Source organism: Macrosteles quadrilineatus, unplaced genomic scaffold, assembly GCF_028750875.1.
Source record: "Macrosteles quadrilineatus isolate MER2022 unplaced genomic scaffold, UCM_ALF_1.0 Scaffold_2__2_contigs__length_208266976, whole genome shotgun sequence".
Lineage (NCBI taxonomy): Eukaryota > Metazoa > Arthropoda > Insecta > Hemiptera > Cicadellidae > Macrosteles > Macrosteles quadrilineatus.
The window spans coordinates 27,400,670-27,424,950 of record NW_026542595.1 but is presented as its reverse complement, the minus strand read 5'-3'; the positions used below and the strand labels follow the sequence as shown (position 1 = coordinate 27,424,950).

Here is a 24,281-nt window from a genome sequence, read left to right as displayed (position 1 = left end):
ACACGGATGCCACAGACAATATTGAGAGATAAAGTGTGGAGACCTTTCGAAATAAAATGGTTAATCTCACTGTTGTAAAACGCTCTTCTTGGCAAACCTTGTAGGCTTTGTAGTTTACTTATACCTGGTAGGAATGTGTTAAAGCAACTGATATTAAATACTTCTTTTGTTCCTTCGAATTAGAGCAACGGAATAGAAGAGTTCTCTTTGTTTCTAATTCCATTTTACATTCAATTTTTCCCCCTAAAATCATACGAACTAATCAAGCTGATTTTTATTTAGTCACACCGTCAAGACGTAAGCACTATTTTCGTTTTTTTCTACTGCCATTTGTACCAAGTAATCATCAAACATACTTGCATTATGCATAAAAATATATATTAGATCCAATGATTCTCTAATAAATAATAAGGTTAATTATACCCTACATTGTTGTTAATCCTAAAAACATAATAAGAAGATTGGTAATAACTTAAGGTAAAAGGTTGACGAAGGTGGCACATTACGTTTCAGATGACAGTTTTACGCAAGAAGAAACGCAAGAATGAAAGAGAAACTCGTGCAACAGTTAAGTCAATTAAAGCAATTGAACTTTTTGTAGAAATTCAAACGGCGAAATAACTCAGGATTGCCAATAAAAGCGTTAAGATTCCCCAAAACCATGCATTTACCTTTCAGTGTCAAAAATCCCCGGCTAAATGTAAGCGATTGGTCGATTTCCCTGAGTAAGGCACTGTCCTTACTTTGTCGTTTGCAGTTTGTTGTGGTACTGATGGTGCGATCTATAGAATTGTAGATCATAGATTGAGTTTTTCAGCTAAAATGAATAGCTAAGTGCTTAATATATTTAAAACAGCCTCACACCAACCAGTGCAAGAAACATACAATAAGTAGAATGTCAAGCGTACGTTTAAACGCATAAGCCATGTTGGAAAAATACGTATATTTTATATCATATACAAAACATATCGTCATGAAACAATTCTATTGTCTGCAGTCGTGCTTAGAAAATTAGTTTGTGTCTTATGATAAGAAATGCAACTGTATTAAATCCTATAACAAACTAACCTGTCTGTATAACGGCATTTTCTGCCACCTTGAAACAAAACACACACACACCTAAATAAATAAATAAATAAATAAATAAAAATGCCTTTATTTATCAAGCGTTTCTCAGTACAAATACTGCTTCTCAGAACAACTTTCGTCAATAACAATATAAAGCTAACAACAAATAAATAGAGCATAACAAAACAGAAACAAGACAATATGAGTAACAATAATTAACCATTAGTGCACAATTCTTTGATCTTAACTCTAAATGATGATAAAGAATATTTTTTGAGGCCAGAGGGGAGGTCGTTGTACAGTTTTGGACCGAAGTACGAGAAGCTTCGTCTCCCAAACTCAAGCCTCACTCTTGGAAAGTGAAGCTGGAGACCACCATGGCGGGTACTGCGCTGAGAGACCTCCTCCCGGAAAGAGAGCCTCTCAAGAAGGTACTGTGGCTCCTGTAAGACAAGAGCCTTGTGCACCATGCAGCACGTCATGATCCTGCAAACAGTGTCTACTGTTGTCATCCCCGCTACAGCTCTATAGGGAGAGATATGTTCAAATTTTTTGAGGCAAAATATGAAGCGAATAGCTGAATTTTGCAGTTTCTGCATTCGGGTCATGTCTACTCCAGAGATGCTGTTTCCATAAGCAGGGAGACAATATGTAAACACCGACAGGACTAGTGACTGCATGAGGCGCAGCTTCGCAGATTCTGGCAGCAGACTTCTAAACCTGTACAGCCCTCTCAGCCTTCCTAACGCGCGCTGCGAAGCATGTGTGACATGGTCAGAGAAGGTGAGGCTGCTATCAAGCACAACGCCAAGAGTCTTTGACTTGTCACACAAAGTCAAAGATTCCCCGTTGAGCACAACACTCACTCCTCTCTCGCTGAGGGACTGCACCAAGTCTTGTGGCGCCGTATGCATCACAGTACACTTGCCAGTATTGAGTTTCAACCCATTTGCTTCTGACCACAAAAGGATTTTTCTTAGATCAGAGTTAATGAGATCGAGTATAATCATCGACCTAAAGATCAATTGGTAAGGTAAGTTTTACTTTAATGTCCTAGCATCAAAACAAACTGTTTTACGGTCTCGAGTTTTTGATGTTCATAAACTAAAAACAAATACGCGTTGGTGGAAACAGCTATTCTTAACATGGAGATAAATCGGTTATATGGATGAAACAACATTATATAGACTGCATATATAAAATACCATAATTATAAATAACCTATAGGGTGTTCTTTGCCCAAGAAAATGTGTTGCAATAAAACGAACCTCCCACATAACAAACCCCCTTCTCTTTTTGAATTTAAACCGAACCAAAGAAGTCTAAAAAAGTTATATGAAATAACTAGCATTGATTGTGTCTTCCATGTTTTAAAATAATTAATTTCTTATTTGAGAGAATTTTTCAAATCACCATCTAAATGACGAAATAACCAAACTGGATATTCAATTAGTTAATCTATATACTTGGCGTTTCCTGCTAATGTCCCTTTTCCAGCCGTCCTAGGATTGATGTGTCATTTTAAAGCATGATTTAGCGCACCTGCGAATTGTAACTAAAAGGGGGTTTTTCGTAGAGCTTCGACCCCTCACGTTTAATTTATTTCTAGAGTCCATCCAGCTAAGCTTACCAACTTTCTTTATAACGGTTTGAATGGTATTTGTAAGTTGACAGCTGGTCATTTAAAGTAAGTTACCGTGAGTGAGCCGGTCACCGGGCTGCGAACCCACGACTTTGCAGTCTAGGTTATCACACCGTCATTGGCCTACCCACGACATTGCTGCCTAGGTTATCACACCACCATTGGCCTGCCCACGACATTGCTGCCTAGGTTATCACCCCGTTATTGGCCTACTCACGACTTTACTGCCTAGGTTATCACACCACCATTGGCCTACCCACGACATTGCTGCCTAGGTTATCACAACGTCATTGGCCTACTCACGACTTTGCTGTCTAGGTTATCACACCACCATTGGCCTACCCACGACATTGCTGCCTAGGTTATCACCCCGTCATTGGCCTACTCACGACTTTACTGCCTAGGTTATCACACCACCATTGGCCTACCCACGACATTGCTGCCTAGGTTATTACCCCGTCATTGGCCTACTCACGACTTTACTGCCTAGGTTATCACACCACCATTGGCCTACCCACGACATTGCTGCCTAGGTTATCACACCACCATTGGCCTGCCCACGACATTGCTGCCTAGGTTATCACACCGTCATTGGCCTACCCACGACATTGCTGCCTAGGTTATCACACCGTCATTTGCCTACCCACGACATTGCTGCCTAGGTTATCACACCGTCATTTGCCTACCCACGACATTGCTGCCTAGGTGATCAGACCACAGTCACCACTCAGCTAGTTGATTGAACTTTTGAGGGTTGTAAATATTCCTAGATATCGAAACTCTAGGTCTTATGTGTGGCTACACATCAAAGGTGAAAGGTCTATAAGAAGGGTTGTTGCTACATCAAAGGTCGATATGAAGAGATGAGAGTTGAGACCGAGGCCAGGCGGATGTGACTCACACAGGTGATACATGAGTTGGCAAACCTTGCTCCAAGTATAAATATCAGTGTTGCCAACCACCATCGCGCGCGTCGTCTGCCGACCTGCCAAACCCGCGTAAATCTTCTCAGGTATAGACGGAGACGGAAAGCTCGTTTTTCATTCTCACGTACGGAGGGTAACGAGTAGCAATGAAGGAGCGCCGATAGAGTTTAATAAGTTTCCAGCCCCTGGTTCGATATGGTTGTAAAGATCCACCCTATTCATTGGCAGTTGATCATGTGCCCAATTGAACGCAACTACCTCCTGACCCTGGAACTCAACACGTCACGCGTCGGCTGAATAAGCCAAATAATTGTGTTAAATCTACGGGAGTTGAGTTCTAAACAGGAACATTCTTATCATTCACAGGTTCAGCATTATAATCTCAGACAAGCGTTATATATCGTTTGACTGTATTATAATATTAACCGTCTATTCAAAATATAGAAGGTAAATTATAGCCTCTAGGTGTGTAGTTGTTCTTTTTGCGTTAAATTAATTAATATTTTAGTACCAACCCTCTAATAGACGCTCACACAATATTGCAGCAGACCCTTATGTCACATCCACACGAGTCCACTCACCACATCTCGATGTATCAAAGCAAGCCATTTCCTTCTTTGTGACCCTATTCTGGTCCATATTCTGGTCTAAGTTGTTGACTCGTTTACGGCCCGCGCTGCTTCTGTTGTCGTAAGTTACGCAAACATCTCCCATATTAAACCTATGCGTCAACGCCGATTGCTGATCCTGATTACACATTGGGACCTATAAAATTCTAATTTGTACCGTGGTACGTATTTGTCATAAAACGCACATGGTGTTCGAATCAACTAAATAAACGTAGTAAAAGCAAAACAACTTCGATTTCCATATGATTAATTTTTTTAGGCTTTGTTCTTTTTTTACAAAACAGTCAATCAACTTACGCAATTCATCCTTTTATTTATTCAGTGTTATTAATTTATATAGAGGAATCAGACGTCAAATTCAATTTTGTTGTCAAGTATGATGAACAATACTGCAAATTGCAGCTTAGGTAGACAATATCGTATAACAGAATCAGTATGAGGTCAACAATAGTCCTACCGTATAGGTAGAGGTCAAGTACAAGTACAGTATATCAATATAATCTACACTGAGGTGTGTGAGTATTGTTGATCTTAGACGGATGGTTGATATGTTATCTAGTAGATGATTTATACTATATCAGTATGAGATGAACTACGCCGTGCAGTGTAGGAGCGTACAAGTGCGTAGAGTAGTGTATGGGGCGTGGATGTGGATAATGTAGGGAAACAGGTCAACCGCGCCCATCGTTTACTGCCCTTTTGTGCTTTTGGAGTTTTTATCTCTCTTTGTATAAATCTGTCTATTAAACAGGTGTGGGAAATCATCACTTATCAGTATAACATTGCTAGCTGAATTTAAGTCAAACTGTCCTTTTACTAGGAGCTTAAAATTACACTTCCTGGAATAACCTAAATAATGTTTTTCACCAAAATACTATTACCGCGGTATCCCCTTTCACTTATAATAATTATAGTCCTACCCTTGAACTGAATTTGCCAGTAGTGCAGTTAGTTCTCTTTTTACTTGATTGAAAAGTGTTACAAATCTTTCAGTAACATAGGAACCTTTATTCATGTGACATGATGTTCTTTTATGCATTTATTATTTTACTAGATAACCTGTTGCTCGAAATCGAGCAAAACTGAAACTTGTATAAAGAAAATAAACATAAAACATAAACAGCAAGACCTTAATCAAAGAATCGCTCTAAAATAATTAATATGACTGATTATAGAAATATAAAAATATTATGATGTAAAAAAAATATAAAAGCAATCTACAATATTTAAATTTACATTCACTCTCATACATTCACTCTGCTTTGGTTATCTCTTATGTATAGTAGGCGGGTGCACTCTATGAGCACGTAGATGTCAACTACAAACTGTAAAGTGAGCTTTTGACCTAATGTAGCAAGCCAAATCCCTCTCTTGACGCCAACCATCGCTACTCTTATTCTAGCATTGTTAAATTATTTCTTTGATGTGTTCTGTTTTAGGCGTATTTAAATTAGGGGCCCCGACCCAAGTCTCCGGTTGGGCACATAAGAGGGTAAGCAAGTGGATCTAACGACAGATCTATAATGGATACGCGTTTAACATTATTAGTGTTGGAAAAAACTATACAATTTATTTGGCCAGGTGGTGCTTTGTTTTCAGCTTTAAAGATTGCTGCGAAATCTACATAGGTAGCACCATCGTAGCGAGGAAAGACACTTCTTCTGTCTCTTATTATGTACATAAGAATCTCACATGAATCCTCGGAGCTCTCGTCCCTACATAATGTCTGCCACAGTCTTCAAAGATTTGCAATTGGGTTGGCATTGTAACCCTATTTCCTGCATATTTTTTCATTGAATTTTTTTGTATTGTGCTTAGTTCTCATTTGGGTTCTAGTGACATTGTCGTACTTACTTATATATGTGTGCGTATTCAGTATCATCACCTTCTTGAGGAATTAGAGATCCCACTCGGTGGTAAAACGTGGCACGGATCTTAAAATTGTAGATCCCCTGTGGAACTTTCTCATCTTAATGAGCTTTGGAGCTGACAATGGCAAAGGCAGAACTGAATTGACGAAGTTTATCCAAATAATTTGTGGATTTAAGTATCACAGTCCTATTTTCAAATTGAGTGTTTCCAATAAGAACCCGAAGTTTATTGTGGTGAATTGCACAAATGAGGTAAACGAACCTTTCATTTATGGCAACAAAGAGTACAAACTTATCTACCGGTCAGTCTTTTCTTGCTTAAAAATATGTAAGCGTTCATTTGTCCGAGATTGGACTATCACAACGGTGGTACTACCACTATGTACCCATCAAATTGGGAGCTTGATGCAAGCGGTCACGTTTGCGTTCCTCCCAGCCACTCACAGTTTTTCGTCGTACTGGCGGCATTTGATTTTAAATTGAAATGAAATAAGAAAGAAACAACAGAAAACACTATAAAGGAGTTGGAATTTTGATACACATTGTAAATTACATGATAATATGGTAATGTAACGGATAACTGCCCTGTGAATAATCACTTTTATATTTATTAAATATTTATTCTTAAACACTTTGTTGTCTAGTATTGATAGGAAACTCTTCATTATGAACCAGACTTAGTTAACAGATTGAAACAAAATATAAATTCCAGCTTTGCTCTGGAAGTTTTAAGTCCTGCAGTCTGTGGTTATCCTTAAAAACTCCTAATTAGTTTCTTTTGAATAGCGCTGGCAAATGGCCCGATGATTTCTAGTGGTTCTCATAACCCTGAAAGGCCCTAAATGCAGGTCTACAGTATCACAGAAAACATACTACTATAACTATATGGTTATAGTAGTATGTTTTCTGTGACAGTATTTACGATGTTCGCAGTGAAAACATTGTAGATACTGTAATATACTCACGCATTTCGAAAATCTCCAATAAAATACATTAATTCTACTAAATATCTTTTATTTCAAAACATTGCATACTTGCATACATTCTGTAGTCGATAAAAAGGTTTACTTAACTTTAACCGTTATTACTTAAGCTACATCCGTGACCAGACCACCCAACCCACCCCAATCTTGAACTTGTGAATAACTCTATTAATGGAACTAACATGCTCAATTGGTCAAATAGTTTTCACGAAATTGACTTACTGCAATCATTCACATCTATAATATTAGTCCCTTCCATCCAAGTCATTGAATTGATCAGTAATTCACTAAAAGTATTAACAGGCTACTCCTTTTTACCAGGCATTATTTTTGGGGAAAATAACGGTTTTTTGGAACTGATAAAAGGTAATGTAAAACCAAACATTTTATATATTACAGTTCCGGGGCTACAACAATGAATTTTTGTAAATAATGAATTAATTATATAGGTACTTAAAAATAAAAAAAAAATAAACACCATGTGTACATATCACAAATTATCTTTAAAACTAAAAACATAAACAATCCCACTTTGACAGTTATTTCTCATTGTGGATCACAGCTTTTTGTTGCTGCTTAGTTTGGTTCAAATTTGCTGTTGTCAAAAAACCCAAACAAAAACTAATAGTGCTGCACCCTGTTGGTAAACATTGTAACTTTATAATACTATTGAACATCATAGAACCAACGTGTTTAATAAAAACAGCTGTTTAGATCTATTAATTACTTTTAGAATACTCACAAGGTTTACGTGGGAAACTCCTGGCCACTGGGGCGGAGCACAAAAGTCAAATCAGAATAAAAACTACTTAGTTTTTCTATTTAATGCATGAAGAATCAGTTTACCAAATTACTCATATCAGTTTCATACCGAGGGAAGTTAATTATCAGATAACCTTGTCACAAATAGGTGACGAGAGTTAATGAAGACCAGGTAGATTAAGAACAAAAATCTTTAATTTTGCAATTTCATAAAGAAAATTGGTTTAACCTTTTCATTGTTACTTTTGACGATGCTATTCAAAGATTCGAAAAGAAAGAAAATGGACAGACAAGTATTTTTATGAGTAAGCATATAGATAAGTATAAAGATTGCATGACCACAATATTTAACGCATTATATTCGTTCTTAAATCTTTTTTCTAAATCACACGTCTAAATCAGTACCTGAACCCCTATAGGAGTGAAATAAGAAATCTACCGAGTCGTGTTCATCTCATATTTGTTGTGGTAGTAAATAAAACAATGCAATAATTGTACCATAGTTTCAAATTAAAAAATCTCTATAATTATAAAAATAACAGTACAGTCTGAATAAATGAGCAAAGAATGTTTCAGTATTCACACAATTGTCTTATCATCACATGTCACAATCTTCTGAGCATTGTTAGTGTTGACATACTCAATATGTTATCGGTATTGTCCCCAAGTTTTGTCAATGGATAGCTACAATCTACATCACAGTTACTTGGCACACAACCACAACACGTCTACAGAGTTAGTGGCAACCACAGCATCGGAGTTATGACAAACACACGGACGTGCGACTCACCGGTGTCCGGCGCATCAGGGGTCTGTGACGTCAGCTCCATGAACTCTTGCAGATGCTTGGGCAGTTCTTCAGCGTCGTCGGCGTTCTCGCCACCCTCTCCGCCGCTCGGGTCTTCGTCCAAGTTGATTCCCAGCTTGCTCATACGTTCGCGGACTTTGCTGAGGAATTCCGACTCTAATTTGTTCGTCGGAGCGATCTGGGCGTTCTTTTCAACTTCTGTTTCGGGGTTTCCGCACATTGAAAGCGGTCGATTCGATATCTTGATCACTTTCTGCTGTCTTCTCTCGAACCGCTCGGCGACCTTATTCATATATTCGTTGTACATTTGTTCACGAAACTGTTCCCCGCCTGACGGACTCAGAGCCGGCACTCCAACTGGTGGCATGGATTTCGGCCTGTCGCTCTTTTTCGGTGGTTTCACCTCATTCTCCTCTGGCATAATAGCGATGTCACCCTTTTTTGAGATCTTATATTTGTCGGCTTTAAACTGCCTCGGTTCAACGGATGATTTATCGAACCCGTTTAAAGTCAATGATTCGTTGGATGATTCATTCGCACTTTTCGCGTGTATAACATTTTCGTTGATATCAGTCTTTGAAGAGATTTCTGAAAGAGAATTTACGTTTTCAGACATTTTCAACCACTCGGATATGTAACTCCCGGAGTACCGATGCACACGTTTGGCTTTAGTGTCGTCACTTTTATCAACGCGGACCATTTCAGACGAAGCAGTGTTATTGGGCGAGCAACACGGTGCGCCGTCTTGGAGTAGAGCCAGGAGTCTTGAAGTGCCAGCTGATCTATTCGCATCGGGGTCTTCTGAATCTCCGTTTATTTCCGTCTGTGGTGACGTCACCTCACTTAAGCCGCCGTTTTTCTCTAAAACGTTACCGTTAATTTTAACACTAGTGAGTTCTGGCGTTTTAAAAGAGTTCGATTGTGGCCCACTTTTCAGTCTACTTTGTCGATATTCTTTTAGCGCTAATAAATTAGCAGCTTCTATCAATAGTTCTGGTGTGTATCCTTGCGCACTATTGGATTTGTATGGCTCCAGTCTAATTAGATCGGGTGAATTAAAACCAGGAGAGTGACTTCTATCGCTCTTGGGTGAAAATGTAGAACTTCTCTTAGAGGACTCGTGATATCCTCGTCTTTCTACAAACTTTTTATGCAATTCCAATAACTCTGTAGCTTCTTTTGGATTATTTATGTGATTGTCCTTACACTGAGAGGGAGATAAACAGACTAGGAGTCTACGATCTGCAGATGTCGGCAGTCCCAGCCACGGGTCGTCGTTCAGTGGTGGGGAAGTAAGAGTTGAAGGAGGTGGGGACTGTAAAAGAACAGGTCGAGGAGAAAAATCTTCTTCTGTATACGGGGTTTTATAGCTTTGTTGATGGGTTATGTTTTCCAATTCATAAAAAGATGACCGTCTTGTTGAAATTCCCGAAGGAGGTAAGGATGTTAGCTTTTCATTACTGATAGTTACCCTGCTACTCTCCTTAACATCGGTTTCAGTAATATCGTCATTACAGAAACCAATTTTCTGAAGATAAAACTCCCCATGTGGAAGATTGGTAATAATCTCTTTAGATAAATGTGTTAAAGTCTTAGGATTGTATACTTTCTTCTTGGACTTAATTTTCCTATTGATTTGGTTATCCGTCTTATCCTCAGCTTCAGAAGACAGTGGCGATTGGTTGGCATTGAACTTTGCGGTGCTTTGTGATGTCGCACTACTAGAGGAGTTCTGTCTCGATAACATCGGTGGAGTGAACACCACTGAAGATTCTTCAGGCAACGGAAATTCAGTAAAACCGGCTTCTAAATTTTGATTTCCAGTTGAATGTGTTTCGCCATTTAATTTTTCCGTTTGGGAACGTTCTGGCAATGCATATTTAGAATCAAGGTTCATTACATTTCGCTTAGTTTCTTTATTTTCAGATTTTATCTCATGGTTGCATCCTAAATTTGAAGTACATTTTGACGTGTCCTCTAATGTTGATTTGTCGAATTTAATTATTTTGGTTTCATTACAGGTGGCATTCATAACTAAAGGGTTATTGAAAAGATCTTTGTTTATTTCGTACGTACTGTCTAAAATTGCCATGATTTCTTCCATAGCGTGTTTTGAACTAGTTATTTTATTTGAATCCAAACAAGGACTTACATCTGTAAGCTTCTTCACATCTTCAGTGTTGCCAATATGAACAATGACGAGCTCCGCTTTATTTTTGTTGTCCTGTTTGTTGTCTAACTTTTCTTCGAATGTTTTCCTTAGAACCATCTCATCATCACTACTACTGTTGAGAAATACTACTTCTACACCCTCAACGTCATCAAGTTGCTTACCCTCACCCCACGATGTGTCTATACCTCCATCATCAGAAGTAATTTCGGGCTCATCATCAGAGTCATACCAATCGTTCGGAATGGATTCTATTTCATTATTTTTTCTTATTAGTTCTGGATTTTCCCATGGATTTATATTTCCACTCCTCTTCTCTGTGTCACTCGGGTCACTGTTTTCTTCTGTAATCACGTCTAAGAAATGTCGACGTTTTGGAGGAATATAACAAGATTCTGCTACGCTATGAGTTTTCAAGTGCCGATATATAACGACTTCATCAGCAGGAGTTTGTGGAATAGGCGAGTTTTCAGACATAGATGTGTTCGAGCTAGAATCTCCAAATGATCTAGAAGACGAGGTTTCATCATATTCATCAGGTTTGGATAAATTAAGAGTTTCAAGAAATGTTCTTAAACGAGCCTCTTCTTCAGGTTCCATGAATCGGCTATACAGGTCTTGAACAGAGAGTTCATAGTCGTGAACTTGAACTATCCCGTTCCTGCCGTCTTTCAACGCAGCAGATGATTCCATGTCATTAGAAGGCAGATGAATTAGAGTTTCTGGTCGCACGTCATCGTCGTCAGAAGATATAGTTAGAGATCGTCCTTCAAAATCGGATACCGACTCCCAATCTATTTCAATGGATTCAGCTTCTTGAGCTATGTTATCAGGTGGTACTACAAATATAGATATTGGTCTACTTTTTTGTTCCTTGTTATTTTGTGACTTAAACTCATCTTCACTATGACTAGAGTATTCAACTATATCAATTATTTCTATTTTTGATGGCACGTCAATTTGAGAACTATCAGTTTGATTTGACGTATCCAGAACAGTGGTTGCTTCAGTTATCTTACTGGAATTTACTATCTTGTCACCAAATTCAGATGACGTCAGTTTAATTAATGCGTTGATATCTTGTATTTTCTCACTATTTTTTAGGTCGGTATTTATATGGGAATCCGACGAATCTACTACTGTTTGTTCTAGACATTGACTATTAGTAGTCTCAGAGTGAGCAACATTCGACACGTCATCAATTTTTACCCTCAGTATTTCAATATCACCACTAGAAGTTGCGTTTTCATTCACATAGTTCCTTGTTTTTGCATTGACTATTTCTTGATCAGCATCGTTACACGCCACGGCTGTTTCAGGTCCCGATTTATTGTTGTTGCTTGAGTTTTGTTCTGTGTTAGTTACAAATATTTTAGATAGTTTAAAACCTTTTGTTTTCCCTTTGTTTTTTGTTTTACTAATGCATGTTTTTTCCAAATCATTTGCATCATTGGTGGATTGAGGAATGCCATTGCCATCCCCTACTTTGGCAGACCCCAAGTTATCGGAATGACTTTTACCCTCTGTGACATTAGGTGCAGTAAGCACCGTCTCTTCTATGGTGATTTCTATAAGCTCGTTGTTGACGTTTTTCTCTTCCTCCGTGTTTATTTCAGTTTCTTGTATATCCTGTATTTCCGTCGATCTGCTTTCCTTGCTGGACTGCTCAGCTTGTCTTGCACTCTTCAGTTTCAACTTCCTCAATCTTCTTGCTTTACTTGCTGTTGTTTTCGATACTGTCTCTTCTAAACACATTTCATTAACTTTCTCTGGCTTTCTCTCGTTGTTTTTATTTTGCTGCTTTGTCTTTTTAACTGAGTTCCATATCCCACGAACATACACTAAAGAAACAATTATCGCATTAAATTAATCAACTGTTCCAAAGAATAAACGGTTGGTAAAACCATAGATAAAACATACTCCCTTAGTAAAAAAAACCAATGAGTTTGACACATTTCTAAATAACCCGGACTTTGAACTGTACGTTTGTATAGAGAAAATTAATATAAAAAAATGATCCACTGTAATACGTGGATGTTTTATTATATGTTAGCATTTCTATTCCTGAAAGTAAGATAGCATTTACAAAAGTATGTAAACTAAAATATGAAATATGACGAGAATAACTCCAAACTGATAATAGGGAACTGCATTAATTTATAATCATATGTTTCGTAGTGATTTTGTATCATTGTCAAAACGCCATGACGTTTCTAACCCTGAAATCTGTATGAACTATTAATAAACATATTTGCTTTGCATAAAAGTGTTTTCTGACAGACATGGGTTATTATAGGTTGTATTAAATCAGCACGTGAACAGAACTACTGATGTCATAGTACGCTCTACTTAAAAACCCTCTGTCAGTATATGTTATAAAAAAATCCTGTTAATGGTTAAAAATAGGTATGCTTATTTTTGATCTATGAAAACATGTGTAAAGTGACAATTAAAAAATTCTAGATTTTACTTGAACGTGAATTGTGCTTTTAGATTTTATGCCTTCCGTAACATACATAAACGTCACTGTATTTCGAATTAAACTTTTAAAACATACAGGTAAAAGATACTTTAAAACTTATGTTATTTTACATTAATTCATTCATTTTTTATATGATCCAAACTTGATTATGTTTGTTTGTTTTGGCTTTATTCAATTACGAAACGAAACCCATACCACTTCAAAACACGTTTTTGCTCACAAAACTATGTATATTTGATCGTTGTACACATTCTCAAATGCACGGTTGTTGGACTATTTTCTAATGTATTTTCTTAATGATAAATTTCTAATTGTTTTTAGATAGTAACGTGTTATTTTTTAACGCCGGTTATTTATATGTTTATTAATTGGTGTGTATTACCTTGTGCCCCTGAGGGGTCCTGCGTGTCCCCCGGGGTGGCGAGGGGAGAGGCAGGCACTGGGGTACTCGGGGTGGAGCTGCTAGACGCTTCTCCTGCAACCAAAACACAAACCTTGTATATTCACTGTGCCATTACACTATTTCAGAAGATATTTTCACTATAGGTCATAATCAGCAAGCAGAGAACATAAATATTGCCCTCTCTGGTCACGATACATTCATCAACTTCTAAAGGACATTTTAATTTATAATACTTCAGTGTGTACTCTTAACGAAAAACACGATCAATTTTGTGGAGTTATTTTAATATCAAAGCAAAAATCATATTGATCGATTTTGTCTTGAGGCGTCATGTTGAACAATTACTTATAAATCAGAGGGGAGAATTGATGTGTTTAACTGATGTACTGACTTAAAACCATATGTGTATGTGAGTTAATGATCACCTGTCATTTTGCATTTGTTTTGTTTGTATTAGTTTTTCTGTTTACATTAAAGTTGAGTTTGATTCAACTGAACTAATTTACTTATTATTTGAAAATGTAACAAAACATAGTAAGGTGCGAGGTGCAGCCTATCACCTGATAGTCGTGGTGATTAGTGCTACTGTGCGCTACTCTACAAGACATAGTAAAGTGCGAGGTGCAGCCTTTCACCCGATGGTCGTGGTGATTAGTGCTACTGTGCGCTACTCTACAAGACATAGTAAAGTGCGAGGTGCAGCCTTTCACCCGATGGTCGTGGTGATTAGTGCTACTGTGCGCTACTCTACAAGACATAGTAAGGTGCGAGGTGCAGCCTTTCACCCGATGGTCGTGGTGATTAGTGCTACTGTGCGCTACTCTACAAGACATAGTAAAGTGCGAGGTGCAGCCTTTCACCCGATGGTCGTGGTGATTAGTGCTACTGTGCGCTACTCTACAAGACATAGTAAGGTGCGAGGTGCAGCCTTTCACCCGATGGTCGTGGTGATTAGTGCTACTGTGCGCTACTCTACAAGACATAGTAAGGTGCGAGGTGCAGCCTTTCACCCGATGGTCGTGGTGATTAGTGCTACTGTGCGCTACTCTACAAGACATAGTAAAGTGCGAGGTGCAGCCTTTCAACCGATGGTCGTGGTGATTAGTGCTACTGTGCGCTACTCTACAAGACATAGTAAAGTGCGAGGTGCAGCCTTTCACCCGATGGTCGTGGTGATTAGTGCTACTGTGCGCTACTCTACAAGACATAGTAAAGTGCGAGGTGCAGCCTTTCACCCGATGGTCGTGGTGATTGGTGCTACTGTGCGCTACTCTACAAGACATAGTAAAGTGCGAGGTGCAGCCTTTCAACCGATGGTCGTGGTGATTAGTGCTACTGTGCGCTACTCTACAAGACATAGTAAAGTGCGAGGTGCAGCCTTTCACCCGATGGTCGTGGTGATTAGTGCTACTGTGCGCTACTCTACAAGACATAGTAAAGTGCGAGGTGCAGCCTTTCACCCGATGGTCGTGGTGATTGGTGCTACTGTGCGCTACTCTACAAGACATAGTAAAGTGCGAGGTGCAGCCTTTCACCCGATGGTCGTGGTGATTAGTGCTACTGTGCGCTACTCTACAAGACATAGTTAAGTGCGAGGTGCAGCCTTTCAACCGATGGTCGTGGTGATTAGTGCTACTGTGCGCTACTCTACAAGGCATAGTAAGGTGCGAGGTGCAGCCTATCACCTGATAGTCGTGGTGATTAGTGCTACTGTGCGCTACTCTACAAGACATAGTAAAGTGCGAGGTGCAGCCTTTCACCCGATGGTCGTGGTGATTGGTGCTACTGTGCGCTACTCTACAAGACATAGTAAAGTGCGAGGTGCAGCCTTTCACCCGATGGTCGTGGTGATTGGTGCTACTGTGCGCTACTCTACAAGACATAGTAAGGTGCGAGGTGCAGCCTTTCACCCGATGGTCGTGGTGATTGGTGCTACTGTGCGCTACTCTACAAGACATAGTAAGGTGCGAGGTGCAGCCTTTCACCCGATGGTCGTGGTGATTGGTGCTACTGTGCGCTACTCTACAAGACATAGTAAAGTGCGAGGTGCAGCCTATCACCCGATGGACGTGGTGATTGGTGCTACTGTGCGCTACTCTACAAGACATAGTAAAGTGCGAGGTGCAGCCTATCACTCGATGGTCGTGGTGATTGGTGCTACTGTGCGCTACTCTACAAGACATAGTAAGGTGCGAGGTGCAGCCTTTCACCCGATGGTCGTGGTGATTGGTGCTACTGTGCGCTACTCTACAAGACATAGTAAAGTGCGAGGTGCAGCCTATCACCCGATGGACGTGGTGATTGGTGCTACTGTGCGCTACTCTACAAGACACAGTAAGGTGCGAGGTGCAGCCCCTCACCCCATGGTCGTGGTGATTGGTGTTACTGTACGATACTCTACAAGACATAGAAAGGTGCAAAGTGCAGTCTATCACCCGATTGCCGTGGTGATTGGTGCTACTTGACGATATATTACAAGAGATGCATGTAATCACCTGTGGTAGTGGTGATTGGTGATACTGTACGGAACACTACACGACAGCGACTGCGCCGCGCTGATGGAGTGACGGGCGCGGCGCGGCGCCGGAAGGGAGGGACCTCGTCCGACCGTGAACACACAATACACCAACAAAATGAGCTGCGCGTCCAACTGGAATCTTGCGAATCCGCTGTCGCTCGGTGCAATCGATTGCGTCACCGAGAGATCAGTGATGAAACCACGGGAGGTCATCCGAGTAGACTACGGGGGAAGGTGCAAGTTACGCTCCTTAGCCTGCCAATTCATTACTTACTTCACTTCCGTCTCCCTAAACTGGTAAAAGTGATAATCTCTAGTAGGAACCCCAAGGGTTCTCAGGGGTAAGTTTGATTTTCATTTCAGTATATTCAAATACCTAATTTGTTTTAAAATGATAACAGGAAAAAATAAAAACCTCGGAAAGTGCAAGGAGATTAAAGTTTTACGCCAATTTATAAATCTACCCAAATTGGATGAATTTATTCGGGGGGAAATAGTCGATTTATTAATATTAGGAGGGATAAAATCACCCTTTATACTAACGATTAATTTCAATAAGATGTTTCAAATCCACTAGTCATGCGATATATTAAAAAAAAAACTCAAAAAGGAAAAAAAAACGCCTGTTCATTAAGTTTACTCGTGTTAATAAAGGTATATCGACGAAAAGACATATCAATGTTATATCATTGACAATAACATACAACAAGAACATCGGTTATTTTGTTTGATGTTTCAGGATTTCGTCACTCTAGATGTTTTATGACAACTGCCTTTGTCATAGTTTTAATTTGTCTCTTCGCTGAAGTCACACTTATTGTACGGCTAAGATTAAACTTGACGGTGTTGGGCAACTAGTCTCTGATAAGAGAGTGACGAGTGGCCGATGTCACATCACAATACTAAACGATTAAGTAATAATATTACATATAGATAACTAGGCTATAGTTCTTAACTTAACAATAAAAACGACCGCTTATGGCTATCTGCGGAAAAAGATTTTATGCTTAGTATTTAATAGTAAATTCTGAGTGAATATATTTGTTTGGTGGAATGCGGTCTACAGTGTAGTTAATTGACATGAATGACGCCACTACAGCTCGGTTCTGTTCCGTGACGTCCATGACAGATCGTCCATCCGCTAGTGATTCCGCTTCCGACCTCACTCGGGGGTAACATGACGACAAAACGTCACCGTATCACATAAATATACAAAGAGGTGGCATGACATTAGTGGTTTCAAGGTGGTGCGAGTGGTATCAAGGAAAAGACATGCATAGAAGTAAATATATACAGTTTATGATTTTATCCGTATCAATTCTATTTGTCTATGGTAAAATTAAGTGTTGTATTATGTGAACCGTATGGAAAAGTAGATCTACTTAAACCTAAAAAAATATGTGATACCCCTCTATTAATTTCTACTCCATCATGCCATAGACTAACCATGATGATGTTAAGAAAATTACTTAAAATTTGTCACGATTATGAATTGACAAGTTCCACCGACTTGATAACCATTCAATCTAGAATTAAAATGAAATGGCGACCACATGAAAGCAGACATTTTAAGCCAAGAATGATTGGAGATGAGTTTGGATGAGTGACGCGATCTTTTAGTTTTGTTAGTGACTAAGGTCAACATGTTCCTTATACAGGACTGTTAATTATTAGCCCATACAGCCAATGACAACTAAGGGACCTAGATTTTACAGTGGAATCCGAACCAATTTTTTGCCTTGCAATTTATGAATTAGTCTAATTATCAGGATAACACTTCGGACAGTCGAAGTACTCACTAGTGCGCATGTTAATCCACACCAGGGAGTATCGCATCCACAGATCATGTCTATAAATATCCACAATTTGTGACCTCCAAGTACGTAGCTGGATTACAGTAATACCACAAAGACAGTCAATAGTAGAATAATAATTTTGTAAAAGTGACATAATCTATATATCTAATTCCGTAAGCCCAAAATTTTACAATGAAATTGTGAGCGAACTGGAGGCCGTAGAAAGCTGGGAGAGGTCTCATTTTAAAGGTCTGGGCATGAAATTTTGGGGAAAAATATTCATTTTTCTTAATTATGCACCAAAAGGTTATTACAGAATAAAATAATTCAACATTTAAATAGCATGGGAATCTAGGTCATGTCTGCTTTGTTTACTTTAAAACATGTGGTTTAACTTTATTTAAAGCATATGGTAATATCATTGACTATTGGCTACAGAAGTTGTATTAATAGTCAAAGGTAGTATGTATAAGTACTGTATGTAACTATAGTACATTTGAAAGTAAACATGCATGCAAATGAAAATGAAACAGCATTTTGTGATTGGCTTCTACGCTTAGGTAATGGAACCTTAGAGAGCAATAGGACAACACCGGGAATTGACATTCCAGATAACTTTGTTCTCTCTGATTGTGCAATTGTTTATGGCAACTCAATAAATCCAGAAAATATTCAAAACTACTCCAATCAAATAATTGCATGTCCTTTAAATGAACAATGTGATGATTTAAATGAAGAAGTATTAAAAATCATCGAGGGAGACTATAAGGAATACTACAGTAATGATGAAGTAGTTTCAGAAGACCCTACAGAGAGATTGAACATAACAATTCAGTTTATAAATTCAATTACACCATCTGGAATGTCACCACACAAATTAGTTTTAAAAGTTGGTTCAATAGTGATGCTCATAAGAAATATGAACCTAGGGTCTGGATTAGTTAATGGAGTACGATTGGTTGTGTTGGGTATGTCTGAAAAAGGTGTAAAGTTAGAAGTAATTACTGGAGTAGGCAAAGGGAACATTTTTTTCATGCCAAAAATAAAACTAATATCTACAGATCCTAATATGCCCTTTAAATTTACAAGGATTCAATTCCCATTGCGATTCGCTTTTGCTATTACGATAAATAAAGCGCAAGGATTCAATTCCCATTGCGATTAGCTTTCGCTATTACTATAAATAAAGCACAAAGCCAAACCTTCTCAAAAGTTGGCATTTATTTGAAAAAAACCAGTGTTTACCCGTGGTCAACTTTATGTTGCATCTAGCCGGGTAAAGCGGCCAGATGACGTTAAAATAGTAATAGAACCAAATAAAGACCAAGGAATGGACCAAAATAGATATTATACAACAAATGTCGTTTTCAGAGAGATTTTGTTACAGAATTAGTATTTTACAATTTGGAAGATGACATTATCTCTATGTGTTGTTTTTCTAAGTGAATTTGTCTATATTCAAAGAAATGTATATATATTTAATTAATAGTCATGAAGATTATTATTGAAAATGTTCTTTTGTTGTATTATGATTAGAAAATTTATGTTATAAACACACCACATGAAGAGTCCTTTTGAATTTTTATCCTAAACAGAGTAGACATAAAAATGAATTAAGCAGGTAGGCCTATGTGATAACTATTATACATTATTATAGTATACAAACAGTTTAAACGATAATTCAAGGTAGGGTACGGTAACCCATGAGACAAATAATTTGTACAAAATAATTATTAGAATATATTACATATATATAGGGGCTATTGCCCCTACAAGCCACTAGTTTACTGTAATCCTGCACAACATAACATGACTGATGTAACCGGTGATGGTGACACAGACATGAACTCATTAATACTAATCAGTCATACATTAACTAAGTGGTCCGACCTTCCAATCGTGTTGTGAGGAAATGAATTTTTCTGTGAATTCTATCTGGTAAAGATTTAAATGGCTTGTTGAATTTTAAATCCACAGCCAATCTATTTATATTTAAGTATATATAAAGACTAGTGTACCTGTTGCTCGAATTCGAGCAATTGCGAAGCATTACAGGTGACTCAAAGCTTATGGAAATACTCACAATCTACACAACAGTTAGATATAATCAAAATCTTTTGTAAATATCTTATCTTTTTTCAAAAAGCTTATCTTGTTTTTTTAGTGTTTTATACAAATTTCCCCCCCCCCCCTCATAGCCGCATTAGGTTGTCTACGACAACGATTATAAATAAAAAAAAAAATATTTCTATTTCTTCTAATTGGTTGTGTTCTATGACGAAGTGGTAAAAAAGGCAGAAACCAACCCATACAATAGATATAAGTTAACGCAATAAGAAATAATTTTAAAAGTTACTTTGATATTAGGATTTTCCACTGATTTGGTAATAGAACATTATATTGCAAAACGTGACACGATGCAGAGGAAAATCAATTTTAAAATCAGAAAAATCCATTGCAAATACTGTACTTCATTTTGAAAAATTCAATAAATCACAATTTAAATATTAACAGCTGTTGCATTAAAAAGTAGTGTAGAATTATGCATACTAGAGGTCGTCCAGTGGTCGAAACTCGACCAAAAATATTTAATGTACAGACTTCTTTATTTTCATTCCACACTTTGAATAGAACATGTGATTGGAGTTTCTTCCATTTGTTTTGATTTTCTGTTTATATTTCGTTGTTATTTCGTCACCAGCATGGCAACTCATAATATCCATGTTAAATTTTTCAAAATTTTAAATTCATTTTTTGTGCTTATTTTTGAGCCTATTTTAATTTATAAAGGGATTCTGCACACCTACAGGAAAATAGCTTTCTAACAGTATGCGTAGATTTTCCCTACGATGCACACGAGCTGAGAAAAAAGGTTTTAAAGAAACATGCTTGCCTATTAATATATAGATAGATAGATGGTCGTAATGTAAACAAATCTGAAGAGGCAACTTTAAAGGCTTCTGGGGCAGAGCCCCAAGGGTATTTACCTCTTTCCTCTTTTGATGGCTCATCTACAGACCAAGACCTTCCTTTAGAGACCCCTACCGAGTTTCTACGCCCAGCCTTTCTTTCAAATTAGCTGTGACACAAACCCCGTTTTCCTCCATAAGAATAACATGGGATGGGAATTTAAAGGCCACGGGGGCAGAGCTCCAAGGGAATTCACCATTTTTCTCTTTTGATGGCTCATCTACAGACCAAGACCTTTCTTTAGACACCCCTACCGAGTTTCTACGCCCAGCCGTTCTCTCAAAATAGCTTTGACAAAGAACAGTTTCAAATTAATATATAGATGCTTCACAGTGTTGAATACTATCCTACCCACCAACACTGTGTATAGTATGTTTGATTAGGGTGGTGCTTTTCTTTAATGACAAAAACGCGCTTCGACAAGACAATAGTTTCTAAACATATTACCGCGCTTCGACAAGACAATAGTTTCTAAACATATTACCATATGTTATAGAATACATACACGAAACTGAGATTAGTAAATAGAGGAGCCGAAAATCTTTCCATACTTAACAAAAAGAAAAAATTAAATCAAATATGATAATTCTCGACAAATGTTACAATTTGTTTTTCTGCATTAACACATAAGCTACCCTTTTTCATAAATAAATTTTCATTTTATAGCAGCCGACTCACCTTTTTTAACAATTTCTGTATCTTCCTGATCACTTTCATCTTTAATATTTTTCCCTTCATTCTCTTTGGCATGGTTACACTTCATTGTTTTAAACACCACTTCATCCCCAGATTCGATTTTATTTTCTTCATCACTCGTTGTCTTTTGGTCATTATCACAGACACTTTTTTGTTTCGTATCACTGTCTATTTCGTTGTCTTTCTCACTTAGCATTTTCTCCTGTACCTCCCCATTTTCCCGCGGTTTCTTCCCTCGTTTTTTCCGTCTCCCGCCACATGCCAGGGCCCGGCACAGTCCGCACCCCTTGGACTCGCCACCCTCCGTCGTCGCCTTCGCCTTCGCCCTCGTCATATCGTCGCACCGTCGTCCGTCGTCGCCCGCACACTACTGTATGTACGACCTCGGGCTTATCTGTGACTCATTGAGAGAGCGTTATTGTTATCACTGCCGCAACACTTCGCTAGTAAACAACACGGTTGTAAACCCGACACTGTAGAGCGCGGGGCCGACTAGTGAGGAGGGCTCGGAACATGTTGACGAATATGCATCCTGTCAACACGCATTCTCTGCTGTACATTGGAAAACTGTAATGTTGTGAAACACTCAGTTTATGATGTTAATGAGTTGGCAAACTAATTACAAGTTCGTCTTCTTCACATTTGATCATTTGAAAAGGAATGTTCATCAAAGAAATAAAACACCATTATGAGATTGCGAAAACACAAAAGCCCAAGGAACTCGGTGTAGAAAATAATCACTCAACAATGGAATGTTCGAATAAATGAACTGATAAAGCCAAAGTCAGTGAACCACTGACACAATAACCAGTGAGGGATACGCCCCTGCGCCATCTTGGGGTGGGTCCGCGACCAGACACGCGGCGACCTTGGCAATCAACCTGATAACTATTGCTTTAATTGTTTATAAGAGCTTAATTACAGGAGCTTATCACTAAGAGATCGGCTTAGGAAGCCACTCTCCATAAATAAGGTGAATTACAACCGGCGGTAAAAAACTTCGTCTTATATTTACTGCATCTCTTTGTGATACCTATTCAACTATATTTAATAAGCCATAAAATATAAACGTTTCTGCTCATTTTAGGCGAGAAGCTACGCCCACATGTCGATAGTTGCATCTATGTTAATTTGAACTACTTTTACTAGGATGGTAAAGGAAGAAAGCTATTTGTTTGATCTATAATTTTTTACATAAATTGCAAGCTATATTAATTGGGGTTGGTTTGATGTTAACTGTGTAAAGTTGAATCTTTGATAATCCATACTTTTAATTATTTGTATATTCATGTTGAAATTTTAATTTTAACTATTTTTTTTCTCGGACGCGATTGTCGTTTCAAGGTTGTGTGGTTTTAAACTCCCATTAAAAGCTTAACCTATTTTTTCAAGATTTGTTTGTTATTTAATTACAAATATTTCACCACACCACCAACGCATTATCTAACAACATAGATGTACTGTATATTTATGAGAAGCTGTATGATATAAGTGCATGTCTATGACAGGTTGTTAGTAAGTACGGCGCGAGGGTAGGCAATCCAGAGGCTGCCGTATAGTGCGGGTCACTTCACGTGAGCGCCTGTCAAATCTCACCATACGCACATAGGTTTACTGTGGTAATACTGACGGAACTGTATGATGTAAGTGCATGTCTATGACAGGTTGTTAGTAAGTACGGCGCGAGGGTAGGCAATCCAGAGGCTGCCGTATAGTGCGGGTCACTTCACGTGAGCGCCTGTCAAATCTCACCATACGCACATAGGTTTACTGTGGTAATACTGACGGAACTGTATGATGTAAGTGCATGTCTATGACAGGTTGTCAGTAAGTACGGCGCGAGGGTAGGCAATCCAGAGGCTGCCGTATAGTGCTGGTCACATCACGTGAGCGCCTGTCAAATCTCACCATACGCACATAGGCCTACTGTGGTAATACTGACGGAACTGTATGATGTAAGTGCATGTCAATGACAGGTTGTCAGTAAGTACGGCGCGAGGGTAGGCAATCCAGAGGCTGCCGTATAGTGCTGGTCACATCACGTGAGCGCCTGTCAAATCTCACCATACGCACATAGGCCTACTGTGGTAATACTGACGGAACTGTATGATGTAAGTGCATGTCTATGACAGGTTGTTAGTAAGTACGGCGCGAGGGTAGGTAATCCAGAGGCTGCCGTATAGTGCTGGTCACTTCACGCGAGCGCCTGACAAATCCCACCATACGCACATAGACCTACAATGATAATACCATTGACTATATACCTCAATGATAATACTGACGGAATATATTTCCTTGTTGAGTCTTACACTTTTACTGCATACTTTGATACACAATAATAATTATACTTTTTAGTGATCGATATGGAGGCAATCATTGAAACTGATAGTTATATTTTTGAATTAAAAAAAAAAGTTTTTAATAGGATTAACACAACAATACTTAACCGTAGGCTACAGTAATTATTTTTATATTGAACAATATCTAATCATACCGTATTGTTTTGCCGTACATAAGTTGGTACATAATACGTGCGATCTAAAGTATAGTTTGGAAA

General features: G+C 38.4%; 1 protein-coding gene across 7 annotated transcripts in view; it reads right to left on the bottom strand.

Annotated features, from left to right (window-relative positions):
• The window catches only part of LOC128986471 (uncharacterized), a 210,040-nt gene that overhangs the window by 80,449 nt on the left and 105,310 nt on the right, over positions 1-24,281 (bottom strand). For 3 of the 7 annotated variants that reach the window (XM_054406858.1, XM_054406862.1, XM_054406859.1), the window contains exons 1-3: positions 21,707-22,077; positions 13,724-13,816; positions 8,672-12,700 (exon numbers count right to left, since the gene is read on the bottom strand). In XM_054406858.1, the coding sequence (XP_054262833.1) occupies positions 8,672-12,700; positions 13,724-13,816; positions 21,707-22,058 (4,474 nt within the window). In that variant the 5' untranslated portion in view covers positions 22,059-22,077. Of the gene's footprint in view, positions 1-8,671; positions 12,701-13,723; positions 13,817-16,239; positions 16,326-21,706; positions 22,078-24,281 lie in introns of those variants that run through there. The other 4 variants (XM_054406860.1, XM_054406861.1, XM_054406863.1 and 1 more) reach the window with 2 other exon arrangements.